Raw genomic sequence first — 22,533 nt, 5'->3', positions numbered from 1 at the left:
CTGCATCAAGAACAGCTCCCTGAACTAGAATTTTGTTAGACATGAATTTATAGGCAAATGGCATCGTGAATAAAAAACATAAATATAAAATTTCTTATCCCAGCTATATATATAAAACGGAATAAGCTAATGGATTGAACCAAGTTTTATAACCCCATGCACAAACAAAACACGATGTTTAATCACAAGTTTAAGTTAACAATAAAACATGATGTAGAATATTTGGTTTCGGCTCTAGATTTTCCCGAAAGATTTATGTAGATATAGAGACTTAGAGGGTACCAAGTTTTTAGTTTCAGCTCTTGGATTTTCACACCAAACTTCTTGTTACGAGTTACGGCTGTTTCTTTTTTGTTTTTAGTTTCAACATGGTATATTTAATGATATACTGTCGTCGGCAAACTGGAGAAACTCCATTCCAGCTTTTTATATTCCCCACTGTCAATTCGTCTGTCATTCGTTTTCATCGATTAGGCAAAGCTCCAAAACTTTCTTGAGAAAATTGCGGTCATAAAATAAATACTTATAATATTTTTCATACAGCTGTTGCCCACAAGTGAACTAGAACACCAAAAGCAAAATCTTCTCGATTGAATTAGTATATTTATCCAAGGTTTCCTGTTCAGAGAACATCAGATATTTCTAATTAGCATCTGAGATCAATTTTATATTTTAATAGCATTATTACTTAAATATAACTGGTTAAACAAAAAAGAAAAAGTTACTGCTGCATATTTCAGTGGGAAATTGAAGATCTTTTGAGGCAAAATTTCCTTCCCTGCGCCATAGAATGGTGTGCCTTTCTGCCCTAAATTACACTTCTATGGCTTTCCGAAGCCCACTATTCTCTAAATCCAGAGGAGAGTTGCATATCTTTTGAATTTCTTGTCAACTTTTCATGCGCCATCTTGTTTCGTGAACAAGATGGAAATGTTGTAGAATAGTCTATCAACGATTATTTCAAGCCTAATTTTGTCCTTATAAACTATAGTTGAAAACTTCCCCATTGCATCTAGCAATCATCTTTCGTGTTGAAATGACATGCCAAAGTTGCACAGTATTCAATCATTTATGTCCAATGCATCCCTAATTGGAATATTCGTACAATTTCTGCAGTAGCACTCTAGCCTTTATCCAATCTGCTGGGGAGGAAAAGGCAGATAAAAACAAAGTTGCTTCCTAACAGATAGTGCAGCTTCAAGTTTAGGATTTGAAACAAACTGGATAGACATCAATCCGAACCAATCCAAACACGTTGAAAAATAAGTTGGATATTTTATAGATTGTTAGGATTCGGATAAGGTTCTAGTATGAATAGTAAAGATAAAGTTGGGTTTCGAAGTATCATTTCACCCGACCCAAAACCCGATGCAAGATTTATTTATGCAGCACCAGCAAGTTTAATACTCAATAAATTATGGAATGACTCGAACAGTTACCGTCATTTTCTCCAATCCAATACTAGCCAATTTTAGGAATCAAAAGGAGCATTGGCTGCGCAACCTGAACCTAGGATGCAGGATATGAAGATAAGATCTAACAATTGGATGTCCTTTGCTACGAAGCAACCTTCATGCCCTTGAATTTTACGTAACAACTAACAAGTGATACTCGACTGGGTTCTGTATTTAACCTGGCATTGTTTCAGAGACATGCCGAGTTTTGCTTGTCCGCCATGCATTTCCAAGGATAACATTCAAGATATCCTTAGTATAGCATGCTAAAGATATCTCCAAGATGATGATGCTTTGAGTCCCATTTAGAAATTTCACGTCAGGATAGGGGTTTGTTTGGTGAGCCCAATCTTTTACTAAATTATGAAGTTATAAATCCATCCCACTTCAAGATTTTATCAAGAGGGCTCGGCCATACCAACGTCCAAAACTGTACTAATTAGAGCCCCTCAACCGAACACAAACACACAAAAAGAAAAAGGAAAAATGGGGTAAAGGGGGAAACAATGCAAGTCAAGCGTAGCTTAGCATTCATCAAATAATCCAAGCCTTTAGCCCGAACAATATATACCTTAGTAGGGCACGAAACTAACAAGTTTCGCTTGTTGTTCAACCATCCTATGGTCAAGGTCTGAAAACAATACGAACAAAATGCTTAGTTTCAACCTACATGAAGAAATGATGCTGTGCCTTGCGAGTTTTGGTTGCACACGTTATAAATTTCAGTTCCTCAGTTAAAAAAGTAGGCTCTGAAAAACACAGCCTGCTCATGACGAGCATAACTAATACAACAGAAGTCTCATTCTTCTTCAGGTGGCCGTTCGAGTATCTTTTTCTACATCGAGGACTACATTAGTTACTACAACAAATGCCACAACTGGGCTTCAGATAAGCAGAAAGGTTGTGGCATAAAAAGAGAAGGCTCACATAAAGTAGCAATCAATCTCCACTCGCACAGCCTCCACAACCACAATGCACACACTCAACAACCTTCTCTTCCCTCAAATGCTTGGGAACCCTGCACACACAGGTTGTGCCGAAGTTGTGATCCCTGGGCTGGATGCAGCGTAGACAGCACAATCGTTCATATCCTGGCTGTAATTCAAACAAAGAAACTCAACATCAACAGGTTTTCAAATATTCACGGATCAAAAAAGCCATACTTCATGCACTACACATTCAAAATTGCAAATTCAAAAGCAAAGTAATAGAATTCAAGATAGCAATGTAGCTCACATGTGCATCAAACAGAAAGACAAACCAAATATAGGATCCAAAACTTGCAGTTTAGCTCATCTACAAATCATACTAAATTAGCAACTAGCTCAAATAAATATCAAACTCGCACAAATATTATTTGAAACCATTGATTGAAGTCAACACTAAGATAGCATTTGGTTAGCATCCCAGGATAGAAAGGACATAAACATATTTGATTAATACAAGGACGGAGATGGTGTCTCTAAGACAATTTTTGAGTGAATTTTTATCCTAAGGATAAGGGGACATGCACCTCTGTCCTAACAATCTCCGTCTTTTCTATCCTGAAATAATAACCAAATGTTGCCTAATAATGCATTGGAAGCGTAAATTCATACACATTGAAGTGCCTTTTATTGAAAGGGAAACATATTAGATGCTCGACAAGCTACAAACCCAATCACTTTTCTTACAAAACTCAGGCCAAGTATTTTTCAAACAAAAAAAAAATATCACCAGTAAAGCAATTATAAAAAGTAAAAGCCATAAAAAAAACAGCGAAAAACTAAACAAACCTTCTTCCATTTAGCAATTAGGTTACGATCCCCATAACCTTGGTCCAAGCAGAACTCATAAAGCTCCTTAGATATCTCACTCCTTCTATAATAAAGATCATAAACATATCGGCTCTTTTGATGTGTGATTTTGAAAATAGGCCACAGAGCCTCACACTTTCTCTTTCCATCATGTGGATCCAGTTCAGCTGCGAAAACATATATAAAAAAAAGATAAAAATAAAAATCCATCAATCAACCAACAAAAAATAGAAAATAAATTAATTATATAATTGGATATCTAATCAACCTTCCCTCATCTTCCCGTCGAGTTCGCGAAGCGTAGGCTCGATTAACTCCCATCCCTCCGGGTACTTGACCCTGTTTGTCCTCACTTTCGGCATTTTGACACTGCTTATTTAGAAACCTAAAAGCAGTTTATATAATTCAAAATAAAATTATTAAATTTAAGATTGTCAATTTATGATATAAAAGCAGAATTAGGGTTAGCATTTAGCAATTGAGTTTAAGAAACGAAAAATAAGGAAATAAATACAGGAATCATGTTTTGAATAATTAGGGTTTAACGAAGTGAGTCAAGTGACCTCTGTTTGCTTGCTTAGCAGGATTATTTTGTGATTAAACCAGGAAAAAAAAAAATTAAAAGAAAGTTCGAGAGAGAGACGAAGAGTGAATTAGCTTACCGCTGCTCTGGATTTTATTTCAGTTTGCTCGAAAACGAGAAAGAAGCTAACCTTGTACTTAGATTTCTTTTTATTTGTAAATAAACAAACTAAAGGTTTTATTTTTTATAAAGAGTATTGGGCCCGGTAATGGATCCACGGCCCATAAATAAAGGTTTTGGGTTGAAATAGGTACTATTCCAGATGAAAAATCAATCTAAGAGGCCCATGACAAGCGTGTCATGTCCGAAGTTGGGTTTGCCCGTGGGTTTTTTTTAAAGTATGTTGAAATATATACTTGCTCGTACAGTTTTGATCCTTCTCGAACAGTTTTGGTTCGCTTTTCAATGGTTCAAATATCAATGTAAAATACGAAAAGAATAGGAAAACAATTACATGAAGTATGGTTCACTTTGAAAAATAATAAATAAAATTAATGATCCATAAAAAATAATAAAATATTTATATTTGATTTATAACTAATAGAATATATTGTTTGATTGTTTAAGTATACAAAAAGTTGAATGAATATCTATGAGACGTGAATGCCAACAGGCTGAAAGTTTTTGGAGAGGTAACAGCAAATGAGGTACAAGGAGGCAGTAGTATCTGTATAATGATCACAGGTTGAAGGCTTGGCGAGTGCATCTTAAAGAAATTAAAGCCATAACTCAGAGAATCTGTGTTTGTGTATCAAATAAGCAGAGCTCATTTATCCTTGTCGCGAAAGCAGGCATGCGAGTTCCGACTAAAGCAACTAATTCATGAAAGATTGAAATTTCATAAATGTTTTCACAAACTGGGATGTGCCTCAGAAATGTTCGATCAGGAAGACAGCACGATTCAAAATCCAACTCAGAAAATAGACGAGGCTAATGATATTCTAGGACAGTGGAATTTTTCTGGATCTGCATCGTTTTGATCTCAACAACCAGATTAATCGTTGCCTTTGCATTAGCACAAACTACAGGTTTAACATCCAAAGCAACATTCACTTCCATTTTTCTGGTAATAACACAAGACAAGGGGGCAAAAACAGATCCCTGATGACTATGGGAGTTTGACAATAATCTACTTCGTGAGAGATAACATGCAATTGCTTTAAATCACTAATGAAATGTTTGTGCAGAATGCTGAAGGTTGGACCAACCAGCATTTAACCGCAAGTTAATTTTTTTCAGCCAAAATGTTGTCCAACAATGATTCACAAGCATCTTCAAGTAGATCCAAAACCTGTGATAAAAAAGAAATATCATGAGGTTATTCACAAACAAAATGCACTTTAGTTTCTTTTCTAATATGGACAGTAATCAATTAAGAAGTTTAGATAACTTCTGTGTCTATACAAGCGTACAATTTCTATTGTGCAGAATGGTCAATGCTTCTATCATGAGAAAATTGAAGCAGGCAAGTTAAGAGTTTAAAACTTAGATCAGGTACAAGCAGTTCGGCCTACTTTCTACATGAATGCAACACCATGGGTCACAAGGTGAGGGAAGTTAAAGTAGGGGGTTAAGAAAAGCAATCCTGTAACAAATACCGGAAGCCATAAGTATGATCTATAATCCAACGTGCATTGAAGGATCAACAAGCACATCAGCAGTCCGATGAAGAGGCAGCTTCTGATTTGAAATAATATAGGTAATAAGTAAAGAAAAAAAAAAATGAATGCCAAGAAAGCCTGTATACCTTAGCTCTCTCTTTAAGCGGCAGCATCTATATTGAAGTAAATCTCAGTTCATGTCTTTAAAATAAACTAATTCAATCACATGACATATTGTTCTAAATGCAGTTTAATGAAGAAAACAATCAAGCAACTTAAGTCCTGGTATTGAATGCTTTACCAAGATTTCACAAATTTTCAATACGAGCTCTGACCATTTAACTCAACATGCTCATGCATTACCTTCTCAAAACCCTGCGGTCCACCATAGTAAGGATCCGGGACTTCAGTTTCTTCATGTTTCTTACAAAAAGAACACATTAACTTAACCTGAGAAAACGAGAGAAACATATGAGACTTGACAAAACAACCTTTATGCTAAAATTCATACCAAAGCCCTATAAGTCTTTCACTAACCTTCTTGTGTGCATCATCAGGAAGTGTCTCTCTAAATTTCCATCTATTAAAAGCTTCCATTATATCCTCTGCACAAAGCCCAATTCAAACATAACAATATATCATCAAAAGAATTAAAGAAAGCTAATAAATGTGGGGGGGGGGCATTTTTTTTGTACCTCTATTTTGCTTGTCCATAGCAAGAATGATATCAAAATCTCTAAAATCAGATGGCCGAATCGGCCTTGATATGGAAGTTATCTCAACCCCACGCCTTTTAGAAGCTGCCCTCATTCTTGGGTCAGCTGGATTACCCTTTATTAACCACGAAAACAACTATGTTGCTATTTTTCATCCTTTCTCTACAATCAAAGCAACAGAATTTTAGAAACATATGTGTACCTCATGGTAATCAATGGTGCCAGCAGAGTCAATCTTGAACTCAGAATCAAGTCCTCTCTTTTTAACAATATCAGTAAACACACCCTCAGCAGCTGGACTCCTACAAATGTTGCCTAAACACACAAAGAGAACAGAGAAAGGTTTGATCTTTGTTGAAGAAGCCATTGATGATGATGATGCTTTGATCACTAAGGGCCTGAAATTGATAGCACCGCTTGTGCATTTTTTCTGATGATGATGATGGGAATATTGGAGAGATGGGTGTTTATTGATGAGAGGAAGTGGGTTTTTTAGAGAGAGGATTTTGGTGGCATTGTGGCAGAATTGTAAATTTAGAGATGGGTTTGGAAACCTGGTATTAGTAGCACTGCTGTACAGGGTAGTTGATGATGTCCTCACCATCGCTCCTGTGAGTGTGGAGGTGTTGCGAGTGAGACGATGATATTCAAGAACGGGAGCGATTTGTTGTGTTGGATTTTGGTTGGCCGAAAACTATTTGCTAAAGGTAGATTTAAAATAAAATGGGCTGGTGATGGATATGTGGGTCGGGTTTTTTTATATAAAAAAAAATTATTTGAATATATCTTATGTTATTTTGCATATCAATTAAAATTAAATATTTCATCTAAACGATCTTAAAAATACACTATCTTTATCGACATGATGCATCCATATTATATATATATAAAGGGCTCAAATTATATCCACCGATATTTACTAATAAAAATATCTCTCTAAAATTATTTCTCTTTTTTTTGTGTTTATTTTGAATATTAATAATTATAATTTAACATCATAAAATCTCTTTTAAAAACATGATTAGACCAACATTGGATCCTTCTACATCAATCTATATATAAATGCTGGTTTATCAAGAATATGTAAGATAAGATACCATGCTAAGTTGACTGTCATGTCAATGAAATAAGATTGAAGGAATTGCAGAAAGCTAAAATACAGCAGAAAAAAGGTTAAACCATGGAGAAAAGATACGCAAACTGCACAGGGAGACTGATATGCTCAGATAAATAAGAGAGCAATGCTTCTTCACCTCCACATTCTCAATTACTTTCCCTCATTTCACATTTCAACTCTAAACTAGAGTTAAAGGTATACATATATCTCATACTTAATAAGTTGCCGCCAATTTTCAGAATTACATTTACACTATATGCCATAAATATATATTATATATAGTTACAATAATGATGCGAAACCTCATTTTTTAAAAAGAAAAGAAAAGAAAATCAAACATCTTTCCTTTCTCACATCAGATAATTCCAGGCTAAAACATCTCAAACACTCTTTGCTCTTCTGTATCCTTGACATCCTTAAACTTAGTGCAGTCCTTGTTCTGAGAGAAAGTGATTGATGTAATTCCAGCATCGCAGTGTTTAGGCAGCTCTGGTGGAATTGTACACCGTATCAGAGCCCAATTAAGGCCGTCGAAGAAAGGGTGCTGTTTGATCTCTGCAGCCCCTTTGGCAGATCCTAGCCGATTCTCAGGTTCCTTTATCAACAATCCTCTAATCAAATCTCGTGCATGAAAACTAACTATAGGGCTGCTGGGGAACTTGAGGCTTCGTGAGACAACGTTGGACAAAGTTTCCTCATTTCCTGAGCCCTTGAAAGGCGTTCTACCATATAACAGCTCAAACAAAAAGATTCCGAATGTCCACCAATCAACAGCACTGCCATGACCCTCACCTTTGATGATCTCTGGAGCCAGGTATTCATGAGTCCCAACAAAGGAGTTAGAACGAGCACTCGTTGGCTCCACTACCACCTGCGGCAGCGGACTGACTTGAGCAGCTAGGTCAGATTTTAACTTCTGAGATTTCGCAGCAGCAACTGATAGAATTCTTGGAGTGAAACATGATACATGCCAGGCTGGATGGAGGCAGAAAGGATCGATGCAGCTAGCTTCAGAGCAAGGACTCGACATCTTTTTTGCAGGCTCTTCAGCAGGTGTAGATGATTGAAGCAGAACTGGATTAACAGCACACCTGAGTGATAGGTCAAAATCTGAAAGCATGATGTGCCCATCCTCTCGGACCAGAATATTTTCTGGTTTTAAATCTCGATAAACAACTCCAAGCATGTGCAAATACTCCAGTGCAAGGAGGACTTCAGCAACATAAAACCTACAAACATGATTTTGTCAGGATGGATTGAAGAGACAAGAGGTAAAATTAAGTTAACAATAGTCAAGTACGAGCAGACCTCTTCTAGTATATTTACTTCTCTATCAAGGTTATTTACAAGTGTGTGCTCCTCAAATCAGGACTGGTTTTGGGTAGTTAAATACCGATCCTTCTTTAGTTTATATTTTCATAAATATCACTACGGAGCACAATTCATATAGGAAGGACATAAGCACCATTTATTTTGTGTGCGTGTGTGTATGGGTAGACATGGAACAAATTTCTGGCTACCAATCCATTCCATCTTTTGATTGATCAGTTAACGGCATCTGAACTTCTGAAGCAGACAAGCAGAAAGACTACAAGTGTATCTATTGAAAAAACACATGGTAACAAATAGCACTAAGAAGGACTTGAATTACTTGAAGCTCTTGAAACTTGACAATGAAGTATAGACATGACTTACAAACAACCGAGAGATTGGGTCCATGCATTCTGAAATTGACAACCACTTTCTACTTAGTATGTTCCAGCTATGAGAGAGCTGAAGGGTGACGTTCCCTAGATAAGAGCCCCCATCATGTGCTCCACTTCTTTGGAGCACAAGAAGCTGGCTGTCCAAATTGTGATGTGACGTAGCAATTAAATCACCAGCACACCTTCACATGTATCCATTCACTATACCTTCTATAACTAGCTTCCCCGTAAATTCATTTCTAAGAATTTGGTTTTTAAAACCTGCTGCATATCACCATGTACCAGCAAGACTGTTGCTCCATTAATTTGCTTCCCATTTACCATCAAGGCACACCAAATTCATAAGAAAGGCAGCTACTAGAGCCCAATTGATTATGAGTCCCCAACCTTGACTGTAATTTCAGGTTTCCCATAAACTAACCTATCTTAAAGCAATTATGCCCATCATTTTCAACCTACAACCCCCCCCCTTTTTATAGGATGAAATGTTAGGTACAAACAATTTAACAGCCATCATATTGATGATCGATGAATGTGGAACAAGTGTTCGTGTGTGTGTGTGCATGCGTCTGTGAGAGAGAGTTTGACCCCAGCAACCCACCAACGCCCCATGTGTGTGAGGGGGGGGAGAGTGAGAGAGAGGGGGGGGGGTGTCCAAGTTGCATAATATGCAACAAAAAAGATTGTTAAGTCGAATAAAATATGCTGCAAAGCCTAAGCCAGGAAAATTTGCGACCTAAATAGAAATTAGTACCTTGCAGCTTGTTCAGCAAAACTCCTGCCAGGTTGTTTCTGCCGCAGCACATGCAGATCTCCACCAGGACAGTACTCCATAACCAAGCAGGAGAGTTTATCTGACACAAAATGGGCATATAATGTAGGGAGAAAAGGATGGTCCAGCATCTGCAAAATCTTTCTTTCAGTTAGGGCCCTAGACATCTTCTTCCTGCTTGCCAAATAGTCGTTGTCCATCACCTTCAAAGCAAATAGGCAATTTGTACCACTTAGCTCAGCAAGATAAACAGACCCAATATCCCCACAACCAAGCTTCTTGATCAGCTTAAAATGTTTCAAACAAAAGCTTCCATGCTGCTTCTGAATATGGCGAATGGCTTCCCACCTCACGTCCTTTGACATGTGAGGCCGACTGCCACTACGACTAGACCCGCTTAGATTGCTATCATCACTAATACTCGTGCTACTACTATAGTCACCAATACTACTTTTTGAACTTTGAGAGAATTCCCCCTTTTCTCTTGATCTTGATCTTTCATCAACTTTTGTCGATATAGATCTCGTTCTGTTAACACCATTCAAACTAGAACCCAGCCTGCCTGAACTTGTGTCAGCAATGATTGAATTGTATTCAGTGCTGTGATTTGTACTGCTAGAAGCTGGAGAAGCTTTCGCACCTCCTCTCCTTCCACTCTCCAGCATACAGTCATGCATCATGCTGTCCGAATTGCTTGTACTAGGATTCAGATCATTATTGACTTTTTTATTACTTGGATTAGAACTATTGGAGGCAGAAGCTGAATCCTGCTTTACTTTCTTCTTAATGAAGTTTTTGCTCCTGAAGATTGGCTTGATGAAGCACGGAGCATTACATACAGAATTATTCACTGTACGACCAGGGCTTGAACCAGACACAGAAAGTGAGGAGGAAGCATGCAAATGGTTTTTCTCCTCTTCTGGCACTGGAGTTTTTACAGAAACTTTGATTGAGGCCAAAGCAATCTCATCTGCCTCTTTTGGCTTCTCACCAACATGACTGGTAAATGAACAATCTGTAGATTTAAGCTCTCCAACTTCTTCCTTTGATATTTCACTATGAAACCCTGTAGGCAGAGGAACAACCTGATCCCGTGAAGAATGGAGAGTTTGATGTGATAACTCTGCCTTGACCATTTCTGAGGATTCAAACATCTTCTCAGAAGAATTTGATGTGATTTTTTCAGGTACAAGAGAGATTTCTACCAAATTTCCATTGCCTTCATTTAGGGGGAGCCCAGATCCATCAGCCTCAACTACGACTGCCCTGTACAACCTTTTGATAGTTCCCACTTCTGAGGACCTTGATGAACTTGTTGGTCTTGATAATCGCTTCATTGCTGCCATCTCCGACGCCTGAGAGATGCATAATCCCCGCAAAGCTTGCTTCAAACTAACAGGCTCTGAAATTCCAATTCCTGACATTTGAGGTGAACCAACCCTCATTGGTCTCTTCATAGCTTTCTTCCTTAAAGCATCTTTAACAACTTCATCATTGTGCTTAGTGGAGGTTCTAACCTCAATTGATTCAAAAAGACGATTGATGTCATCTTCAATAGAATACCTATTTCCCAATTTTAAAACAGAATGCTTCCTCGCTTTCTCATCCATTTTCAATTCAAAATCCAACTCTTCATTTGATTCAACAATTTCGGAAATACTGGGCACTGCATCCATCTCCATGGTGTTCACTCAAATACTACAGACACAAACTTTCCAAAAACTATATTAACCCAATTCTAAAGAAACATTTTGAAGGCAAAGCTGCACAGATATCAGAAAGAACACCATATATCCTTGGAAATTCTCTTCAAACATAACGATCCCCTAATCCAAACAGCCCGTTAAATCCCATTCACTAACCTCAAAAGGGAGCATTCAGACCCTGCCACAATCACCAATTTTCATTGAGAGAATTATTCATTCCATAAACCCCCCCTCCAAAAAAAAACAAAAAAACTAACACGAACTAAAAAAAATACTCTACCATAAATTCAATATCCAGAGCTCTTCATCAGATCAATCAAAAGCCCATTTGCAGACATGATTCAAATTTTACCAAACTTGTTTTGGCACTATTTGTCAAAAAAAGATAAAGAGCTTATTTGACCATAAAAAGAAGGGTTTCTTTTAATTTAAGCAAAAGTGTAAAGATGTGCCTACACTTGGCCCTCTTAGCTTTTCTTTACCAACAATTCATGGGACTGACATTGATCAAGCAACCAACATTGAGACACTCGGATAGCTACAAAACAAAAAGGTTTACCGGTTCCAATAATCCTTTTCATTTCTTATTTGAACATTTCATTTAATAATTAATAATCATATAATAAATACAATTAGTTGTCAAATCCACTGTTCTAGATCTTGTTGGTCATGTTGAATCATCAAACAGAAAGATGTTTTTGTGTCAACTCATGCTTGTATTTTCAATTATCAAAACATGCTTAGATTTTTAAATTAAAAATAAATAATAAAAAAATGGGCGAGAAAATAAAGTGGTTTTTCACTTCAAAATTGAATATCCCAATTCAAACCCACCGCCATGTGTCTAGTTACAAAAACATAAATCAATTCAAAGTTCAAACAGTTCAAAATGTGTAATTACAGATTAGAAACTAGTATTATTATTACTCCCAACAAAATTCTAAAAAAAATAATATTATCATTTACTTCATGAATTAAGAAGAAGAAGAAGAAGAAGAAGAAGAAGAAGAGATATCAAATAACCAGGAGTTGAAAGAAAAAAAAATCAATGCAAAAAAAAAAGGGTCCAAAAATAGATACAGAAACAAAAACAGTACGAGAAAACGCTCTCTGTTCTGTTCAAACACACACCAAAAAAAGAAACAAAGAAACGAAAACTCCTTACCTGAAAAAGATCAGAAACGAAGAGCATCGGCTGGATAACAGGAAGAAGGCGAGAAGGAAAAGAAATAGCAGAGATGATGGTCAGGGTTGGAGTTGGGGCTAGGAGTTAGGGCACGAGAGAGAGCGGTGGGAGAATGAATGAGGAAAGAGAAAAGTTGGAATGCAAATGATCACGAGAAGTATCAGTAGCTTACTGTTTCTTTTCTTCTGTTCGAGTTGTGATTGGATGACAACGTTGTTAATGACAACGTTGTTAATGACAACATTTGTCAGTGGTCATTCAAGCTCGATAGAAGCGCGTGCTAGCCATCCAAATATTTACTCGTTAACATGTTGCATATCAGTCCTTGTTCTTCGAGAATCTTATTAGATTTTCCCTATGCTTTTTTTTTTGTTCCAATAAATTCGTCATATATCGATTTCTAAGTTAGAGATAAACTGGTAAAAGGTGAATATTAAAGATTTCTTTTGTTGTTGCAAGATAAAATAAATTGGTTGTCATATACTATCGTGGTTATAGTTTTTTTTTAAAAGTATTATTTATTTAAAAATATATTAAAATAGTATTTTTTATTTTTAAAATTTTATTTTTGATGTCATTAGATCAAAATAATTAAAAACAATTGAAAAAAATTATTTTCTTATAAAAATATTTTACTACAACAAAAATAAATGAGGCATTAATCTATTCAATATTTATTTTATCAGTAAATATGTTTATAGTTTTAAATTTCTTATCATGAAATAAACAATATAATAATAAAAAGAATTATCTAAACGAACTATAAGAACAAATTGCGTGTTCTGGTCAATAATTTTTATAATGTTCGACATGTAATAATTATAGTGTAAAAAAATTACAATAAAAAAAAACAGAGGAAAAAACATCAACCAAGTAAAAAACGATAAGAATATCTCTTACCAGAATTTTGAGCATCACGGAATTTTTCAACTTTGAATCCCACTCTCGTTTATCTTCCATTGAACGTGTAAACTGCACTCTGACTTTATCAGCCTGCCACGTCATGTTGTCAAATTCTATTCATTTGACAAACGATGTCAAACAATCAGCTTCCTGTTTCTTTCTCTGAAATGGCGGAAAAATGAGAAGAACAGTGTGAATTTATATATAAAAAAAAAATTAAAAAAAAAAAGAGCGGTACCCAATGCTGTGCATGGTGGGTGGAGATTGTCTACGTTAAGGTGTATTTTAGTCTCTTCGTTTTGGTTAACTAATTAATTAATGCCATAATCAAATGAAGAGGACCAGACGCAAGGAACCTTTTTCTCAACTTTTTTAGTAACTGTTTGGCATTCAGGCTAAATTTGTTTTTTAATAAAATTTAATTTTTTAATAGTTTTAGTTTGTTTTAATATATTAATATTAAAAATAATTTTTAAAAAATAAAAAATAGATTTTATTTTAATACATTTCTAAACAAAAATTACTTTAAAAATTAATTTTTTAAATTGTTTTATTTCAAATATAACAAATATCTTCTAAAATATCCATTTGATAATTTATTTATTTATTAGCATGTATAATCACATCAAGAACAAGAACTGTATTTTAAGGCAAATAAGGATAGTATTTATAGTAAATTATTTTCTCTTGATCTTTCCTAAAATCTCAAATCTAGATGATAATATAAAGAGTAAACTAGTTATAAGATTTTTCATCTTCTAATTTTTAAAAACATACACTAGAAATTTATATATTTTGTATTTTTTTTTCCATGAAAAAATAAAATCTAAAATAGTTTTGGCATTCATTTTTATAAAATTTCCCTAGATTTTTAGCGAGAGGTGGAGTGCGGGAAGAGAGTATAAAATAATTTTGGCATTTGGGATATTTTTATATATAAAAAAAAAATATAGGAGATTAAGCGGAATGATTACAGTAAACATCTTAATCATCCTAAAATAAATTTTAATCAAGTCGGTGATGACAGCACAAGTGGGAGGAGCAAAAGCTCCACCAACATCGAAACTTAAGAGGACCCAATGCCAGAGGATAGCAAGCAAAATATCATGTTAATGTTAATCAAACCAGCTAAATTAAAGTTCTTTTTGTCGAATGATTACGTTTTTTGAAACTTCTACTAATTCATGCTGTAAATGTCAAAGCACTGTCCATGCCACTGTGGATTTTGAAGCGTGAGTAAATTTTAGATGAAAATCCCAGCATCTCCACCATTCTCAATGACCTCCGAGCCTCAAATCCTTCCAGACCTAGATAATTTCCTTTACAGAGGTAGGTGTACCTGAAGGCCCTACCAGGAATGTCTATGAACTAACTTTATTAAGACTCATTATCATCAAACAAACTTGTAACCAATTCTGCAACTTCTTCCATGAATGAAGGAAAGGGATTAGGTTGTAGTGAGAGACCTTCTGGCTAGGCATATGAACTAGCTAGGTTGCAATATTTTACATGACTTGCGAGAATGACTTTTGATTTTGAGTTATAATTCTTTTTTTATTTATTTTACAAGTAGCTAGCCCATAATAAAATTAAGCTAAAATAACTTTGAATTATGCATATATTTGTTGAAATTAACTTTAAGCAACCTTGTTTTTGAAGAAAGATGTAATACAAGTTAAAATTTAAGATTTTCAACTTCTAATTAAATTAAAAGTTTGGGAATAAGGGATTTATTTTTCCTGTGATCCCAAGTTCGAGCTATGTGGTTGCTAATATGATAGTCACTAGAGACTTATATAATTATTAATTTCAGGACCCATGAAATTAATTGAGGTACACGCAAAGTGATACTAATATTTATGTTAATAAAAAAAAATATTTGACTTTGATTTATAACAAATCTTGATTTAAGTTAAAAGTTATTTATAGCAAAAGATAATTATGATTTTTTTAGATGAGAATCAAAACAACTTCAATCAATTAATAAGAAATCATATCTAACATGTTTTTAATCTATAATAGATATGTTTTTACATTAACGATGTCTTCATGGCTATTTTGTGGATTTTAACCATTTTTTAAATAACCAGTGATTAGGCTTGATAAGTAAAAGATATGACTTTTCATACGTACCTCAATACATGGAGTACGAACACATGACATGTGAAATTATTGATAAATGAAAACAATGATCATAAAATTAGCAATCTCAAATTCAAGCATATGATATTCATTGCCGTTTAGATTTTAGTTTATTTTCCTCCAATGTAATCCGACTTCATTAGCCAGTAGTACCAAACCAAGCATCAAAGGAACACACGGAATACATAGAATCTGACCACACAGCCCAAGTTCCGACCTTCATAAAGGACCTCATTGATTATACCCCAACCATCAAACATGTTGTTGGCGTCTTAACCAACAATGTCCTATGCTCTACCATGCTTTTGTTGTAAACTAAAGGCAAGGTTCCTTTCTCGCCAAATTAACTTGGAAAAAAATAGATCGTTAACATTCGGTTGAAACCTTTGTGCTCCAATCGAATCTTTGCAGCATTTATCCTAACTTTTTTTATTCCTGGTTAAGAAACCTGAATTGGATTTTATAAAAAATATAAGAAATTAATAATTTAGCGTGACTTGGTTCAAAACTCAATTTAATTAATAATTCGATCAAAATTTATTGTTTTTTTTTTAATAAAATTCCAAAAGGTGTAATTTTGACTTTTAAAAAAAATAAATAGTAAACCCTCACTGAATTGTAATGCAGGCTTTGCACCCGATTGAGATTAATAACAATGTTTTTATAAAGCAACGTTTTCAAGATTATCTGTGATGAGGGAGCCGTGCCTTTGATATTTGCAACATTGAAGACGTACATGGTAGAATTTGTGGTGACTTCTTTGTTGTTTTATATGTTCATTTTGACATATCGATTCTTATTTTTTAGTTCGATCCTCGATATATCTTGAAATTCCAATATTATTAGTTTTTAGTACATTTTGGACGATAAATTAAAAGGAACTTGATTGTGAAATGTATACAGTGATTGTTTTTTAAGGATATATACATAAACCTCTTCAGATATGTGATAGACGTACAGTCTCGGCCTCCCTGCAAGCAAGCATTCAATTCCCTTGGGAGATCGAGCACACACAATGATCCCATGCATGCGAGAGTTAAAAGACTAGTAAATTAGCAGCGTACGTGGCATGTACTTAAGGGCCTTGCTAGAAAGAATTAAGGATGCTCCAACTAGTTTAATTAAGAAACATGAACATATATATATATATATATATTAGATTTAAAAAATAAATACAGAGACATGGAAATTAATTTATTTTAAAAATTATTGTGAAGTAATTTTGTATATATAAAAAAAACATGTTCTGCATGTGTATCCTAATTGTTTTGATCTCTCATGTTTAATCTAGGATATTAACCAGACAATACCTGCTCGTTTCTTTTCTCCCGTATGCTGAAGGACCCATCTTCATATTTCCCGCCCATAAAGTTTCCATGCTACAGTCCTCTTATAAACAAAAAGTTGACTCGAAAAAGCGAGTAACATGTGAAAGGGAAAAAAAAGAGGTTCTTAAGGACACGAGAAATTAGCATAATGTCTCAGTGTCTTACCACATGTTTCCATAAAAATCCACTGAACTTGATCTCCCTCATGATACCTTGGAAAGAAAAAGGATTTTGATTATCCTCTAACAATGATAACACTACTAGAACTAATCAGACCCGATATATAATCTCTCTCTCTCTCTCTCTTTTCCCTCTCTTTTTACTTGGTTGGTGGAGAGCCTTATTGTTTTAACCATCATGATGAATGTCAAGGGTAATTAACGCTATCTCTCTTTGAATGTGTTTTGAATTCCTTAGCCTCAGATGTACGTACGTAGCTTCACCACTTTTTCCCGTTGTGTCGTGTTAACCAATTTGTAAGTGAATTTTCAAGTTTTCCACACGTGTTTTTTCATTGAATTCTTACAAATCACTTGATATATATAGTATTTGGTTGGTCTCTCTGGACATAAAAGATAAGATATATATGTGTGTGTGTGTGTTTTTTTATATTTTTTATTTTAAAAATACAAAAAATCATTTTAAAATCGTCTCATAAACATGTTTATTTTATGATTCTGCATGTCTAACTATATATATTTCTATCTCTTTTGTATTCGTGTTTTTTATTTTTAAACATTAATCAAATACAACCTTAAAAAATCATGCTTCGTTCCTGCACATTTTCTGATTAATAATTACATCAACAATATATAAAAAAATCATTAAAATGAAGTACTGATGAAGTGGTTGAAATAGTATTGTAGTGCGGTATATACATAAAGGGATGATATTGTAATCTGAATCTTGGAGTGTGTAATATTTTAATTCAAAGCCTCCATCCAAAAATATCAAAACTTAATAAAATACCTTGAAATTTCTCCAACATAACAAGCTTGTGTACATTACATGTCAACATTCAAAAAATTATCTGAATCAAAAGTTATTAGATCATACCAGGCTATACATGCCCAGGGTAATTTATTTCTCATTTATAGAGATAGGGGCATGCATGAAAAAAAAAAAAAAAAAAACAGAGGAGCCAGATGAAATATTTCTTAATAAAGCGGGGGTATAAGGGTAGTTTTTGAAGAATTGGAGATGTCGTAGCCCCTATGTTAGATCTCGTTTGGTTCACTTCGGCCTATGGAACAGGTTATGGCCTATGGCCTATGGGTGGATTGTAACTAGGCTTCATATGATCAGATGGAGAAGATAATTTGTCACAGTCCATGTGAAAAACGTGTTGTACTGAACTTTTAATTTTGTTTTGATTTGGGGAATTTTTTTTAAGACCAACACAATCTAGTTAATAGTAAGTTTGCTATCATTTTAGCAGTTAGTTTTTTATTTTTTTAAAAAAAATATATATATATATATAAATATTTTTAAAAAATTTATTTTTGATATCAATGCATCAAAACGATCTAAAAACAAAAAAAAATAATTTTAAGTAAAAAAGTTAAAGATTTTTGTTTTTTAAAAGAAATGTTTTTAAATCGCAAAAATCTACAAAATCTATTTTTTTTAGAGAATGACATGGGCTGAAAAAATAACACAATTTGAACATACAATCATATTTCTGAAAATTATTTTTGTGCATGACCATAATTCTCAATACAAATTGCCTAATTATGTTTTTAAAGTATGTATTTTGCAAATTAATTAACATAAATAAAAAACTAACCTAAAATTTTATAAAGATTCATAAACTAAAAGATGAGATTCAAGATCAAATGACCGTGAAATAAACAGGGTATAAGGTGATGTGGCAAGAGAGAATATAAAAAAATAAAATAAAAGATAGGTTATCAGGGACACACCAAACTTTTTTTTTTTTTTTACACATCCTATACAATTATAAAAATCTTGATAAAACTATTATAACAATACTCTAAAAGACCATCAAACGAGATTGTAACCAACTTTAAATTAACTTTGAACAAAATTCCTAATCAATTATGGTATTGTTTGGTAGTATTACAGTGTGTGATTAAAAACATCTCATCAAAATCTTTTATGATGGCATCGTGTATGTAAAAAAGAAAGCCTTTGAGTGTTTCAATTGACTCATTCTCTATTCTTTATTTTCCTTTTTGTTCTTCCCTCTTTATATCTTGTAGTGGGTTTTTTAATCTTATTTCTTGATAATTGGATTTTTATAAATTTTTGAGTTGATTTTTGTATATATTAATTAATTTAAAAGGGAGATAAATTTTAAAACAAATGTCATTTACAAACACAATTATGTTATTTTTACGACGTGTGTTATTTTTCAAAATTTTTATCAACAGGAAAGAATAAATACTGTGATTTGTGTGATTAAACCAGTCCCAAAAATAAAAAAAAAAACCCTGGACATGCCCGCAAACATAGTTGTCCAGTTTGTTTTGAAGTTATAACTGTCCGATTTGTTTTGAAGTTTGATGCATAATTTTGAAACCCGGTCAGGACGGTCAAGCCGGGGCTGGAACCGGGCCGAGTTCAAGAAAAAATAAGGAAAGTCAAAACCCGAGGTGACCTGGTCAAAAATCCAGTTGTAGTTTGTTGATTTTCTTTGTTTTTTTTACTAAAAAAATATTATTTTGATTTTAAAAAAATACAAAATTGACCTTACCCGCCCGATGACCTAATTAAAATCAAGAACCTAGACTATGAACAAGACCGGATTTAAAAACTCTAGTTCGATAAGATTTAGGTTGTAAAGTGATTCTGTTATTAATAAATCAACCTAGATCAATTCTAAATTCCAGATGATGTTGTTTTGGGTGATTGAAAAAATAAAAAGCTAAAATAATGTTGTTTTAATTATTATTTTAATTATTTGAAATTGACTTTGTTAAAATACATTTAGAATAATTAAAGTTTAGTCAAATTAATATTTAAATGATAAAACCCTGTCCGGGTCATTAACAGCCACATGTTTAATAACGATGCCTATTCTATCTCGCAACAGCCACATGTAGAGAACTTCTACATCACACGCGTGAAACACTTGGGCATGCCTCTGACTAATCGAAGCCATGAATATAAGATTGTTGTCAGATGCCAAACAAACAAGACACAAACTGCAATGAACTGCACTGACGAGGGACGGCCATCCTTGCAAAGGACAAAACATACCAGTTGGAAGATGTGTTATCGGCCAAATCCCACGTCCCCATCACAGGCAGACATGCAGGACATGAAGGGATCAAAATTCAAATATGTTATGGCTCCAAAAGTCTCCCAAGTTGGGCTGTTTTTGTTTCTAGTCAATGTCCCAGACTCCTCAACCCTTGGTGATATTGGCGGCAGTAGCAGAAACTAGCAAGAGAATTACACCACGGCTATATACGTGTCTTAGCTGGCCATAAATTGACTAACAAGTTATGCAAAAGTCTCAGATTTTCTTCTTACATCAAATCATGATCTAGCTTGTGGTCGATTACCACAAAGGTTCCAGGAACATAATTAACATTCTAATTGTCCAGTTTGACCCCTTTACATCTGATTATTCAGGGACGAACATCAGCTGGCTGGATAAATCTGGGCTAAAAAAATCACCACCGCATCGAATTTATCAAGATTGAAAACTTCAGTTCGAAGTGTCAAATTGAACCCACTCGTCTCAGAGACTCATGCATATATTCCACTACTGCATTGGACTGGGATGAATCAGAAGGTCTGGAATTTGAAAAATCCCAACTGTTTGCTCAAGTAATGAATCACTAACTTGGGCAAAGGCTAGACATAGGTTCATTGCCCCCGAAGATTCATCAATGTTCCACTTTTCAAGTGCTTGTCTCGATAAGTGTAGTAAATGTTAATTTTTATTTAAAAATATATTAAAATAATATTTTTTTATTTTTTTAAAATTAATTTTTGATATTCGTACATAAAAATAATAAAAATATTATTTTAAAACCAAAAACAAATCAAGAATTAAGATTACACACATAATTTCATGCCCTTTTCTAGATATACCCAAGAAAGGTGGCTTTCTATATTAATTACGTAAAGCAACTGTTTGGACAACTAACCTGGTGCCATGGAAAGTTTCCCTTTGCTAATGGGGATATTAGGGTGAGGTAAGTAATGATCTCTTCTTCTTCCTTTATCAATAAGTACACAGAAAATCTAAAGTGGATGCCATGGGACCGCGAGACATGAGCCTACTTGACATATTTTACTGTGCCATTACTTCCATGGTGAAGATGTCTGGATATTGAATTTATGAATTACAAGGAAGCTACAAGGATAAGAAGAGGAGACAAATTGTGCCATGTCCCTTGCTAGTGTCTTGCTTGGCTTGTTGCAGAAAATCCCAGACAAAACATCAACTTAGTGCGAGATTATTGCCCATAAATATTGCAATCAGTTTTCTAGTTTGAGATGGACTGACGATGCTCTCTAACCCACAACAATTGAGCTTGTCATCGTGCAGTTGTAATTAGTACACGTAGATTATGTCAATAAAAATGACAGTGATGGTAGCAAGTTAATTATTGCTTGTTTAATTTTAATTTGGTGGTGGCGAAGCGTTGTTTGTTATTTAACAAAGGATTGTGAGACTTTGGGGAGTTGAAGACATCTTCTCCGTTTAATTTAAGCCACTTGTATTTAGTTAAAAAAAGGATGCAGTGTTTTCATTAGTTACTTCATGATTTAATTAACAAAGGATTTAAATAGTAATTATTCACTGATTAATTGATGTGTCACGTTAAAGTTGATATGAACTTTATTTTTATCTTTATAAATTGTAAGGAAGTCAAAGATGGTGAATAATTCTACAATATTGAAATTATTCATAACATATATGAAGGCATTTTTCAATCCAAACACGACATCTTGAAAATGACTTATAAGATGGTTTTTTTTAAGTACAATAACTTTGTTTTTTTAAATATTTTTTTATTATAAAATGTATTAAAATAATATATATTTTTAAAAAATAACACCAACAAATTAAAAATACACGAACATACACAAATAAAATTAATTTTAAGTAAATATAAAAATTATTTTTTAAAATCACCTTTAAAATGCAAAAAACAAACAGATATTTTTACACCTCAATTTCTATTTTAATTCCCCCCCCCTCTTTTTTTTTTTCTGGCACTCTAGAGGAAATTCTTTAGTAGAAACTTTTAAAATCACATGAACTAAGCATTTTCTATCAATAATTTACCAAAATCTTCAAAAAGCATCTAAAATAATAATTGATAATCACAATGTTCCATAATGAAGCAAAATTTCTCTTTCCTAATACCCTCAACACAAATAATCACACGCTTCGTTTTCATTTCTCAAATATCCCCGCACTAATTCACGTATTATCCTGGAGTAAAATCTTTTTTATAGATTATTTAAAGAATATATATTTCACATCAATTTAATAAATTTACAGAAACAAATATCAACTTCAAGACATTGAAAGGAAAC

The 22,533-nt window shown here is 33.9% G+C and overlaps 3 protein-coding genes and 1 long non-coding RNA gene across 4 annotated transcripts; 1 reads left to right on the top strand and 3 right to left on the bottom strand.

Moving 5' to 3' along the window:
- Positions 1 to 2,152: 2,152 nt before the first annotated feature.
- LOC118045496 (protein BUD31 homolog 2) lies at positions 2,153 to 4,012 on the bottom strand. Its single transcript, XM_035054153.2, has 4 exons — positions 3,913 to 4,012; positions 3,519 to 3,635; positions 3,230 to 3,417; positions 2,153 to 2,549 (listed from the first exon to the last, which is right to left on the bottom strand). Exons 2-4 carry the CDS (start codon positions 3,610 to 3,612, stop codon positions 2,394 to 2,396), a joined length of 438 nt encoding a protein of 145 aa, XP_034910044.1. The 5' UTR covers positions 3,613 to 3,635; positions 3,913 to 4,012; the 3' UTR covers positions 2,153 to 2,393.
- An 813-nt stretch (positions 4,013 to 4,825) lies between these two features.
- Positions 4,826 to 6,868, bottom strand: LOC118045495 (uncharacterized). The gene is made up of 5 exons (XM_035054152.2): positions 6,353 to 6,868; positions 6,130 to 6,265; positions 5,972 to 6,039; positions 5,798 to 5,884; positions 4,826 to 5,124 (listed from the first exon to the last, which is right to left on the bottom strand). Exons 1-5 carry the CDS (start codon positions 6,752 to 6,754, stop codon positions 5,059 to 5,061), a joined length of 759 nt encoding a protein of 252 aa, XP_034910043.1. The 5' UTR covers positions 6,755 to 6,868; the 3' UTR covers positions 4,826 to 5,058.
- Positions 6,869 to 7,369: 501 nt separating this feature from the next.
- LOC118045494 (serine/threonine-protein kinase KIPK2) lies at positions 7,370 to 11,427 on the bottom strand. The gene is made up of 2 exons (XM_035054150.2): positions 9,728 to 11,427; positions 7,370 to 8,496 (listed from the first exon to the last, which is right to left on the bottom strand). The coding sequence occupies exons 1-2, from the start codon at positions 11,425 to 11,427 to the stop codon at positions 7,638 to 7,640; spliced, it is 2,559 nt and encodes an 852-aa protein (XP_034910041.1). The 3' UTR covers positions 7,370 to 7,637.
- On the top strand, positions 10,610 to 11,632 carry LOC140955917 (uncharacterized). Its single transcript, XR_012170677.1, has 2 exons — positions 10,610 to 10,747; positions 10,932 to 11,632. It is a non-coding gene; the product is annotated as an uncharacterized lncRNA (long non-coding RNA).
- Positions 11,633 to 22,533: the final 10,901 nt, after the last annotated feature.

Source organism: Populus alba, chromosome 9 (genome assembly GCF_005239225.2).
Source record: "Populus alba chromosome 9, ASM523922v2, whole genome shotgun sequence".
NCBI lineage: Eukaryota > Viridiplantae > Streptophyta > Magnoliopsida > Malpighiales > Salicaceae > Populus > Populus alba.
This window is presented reverse-complemented; position numbering and strand designations above follow the sequence as displayed.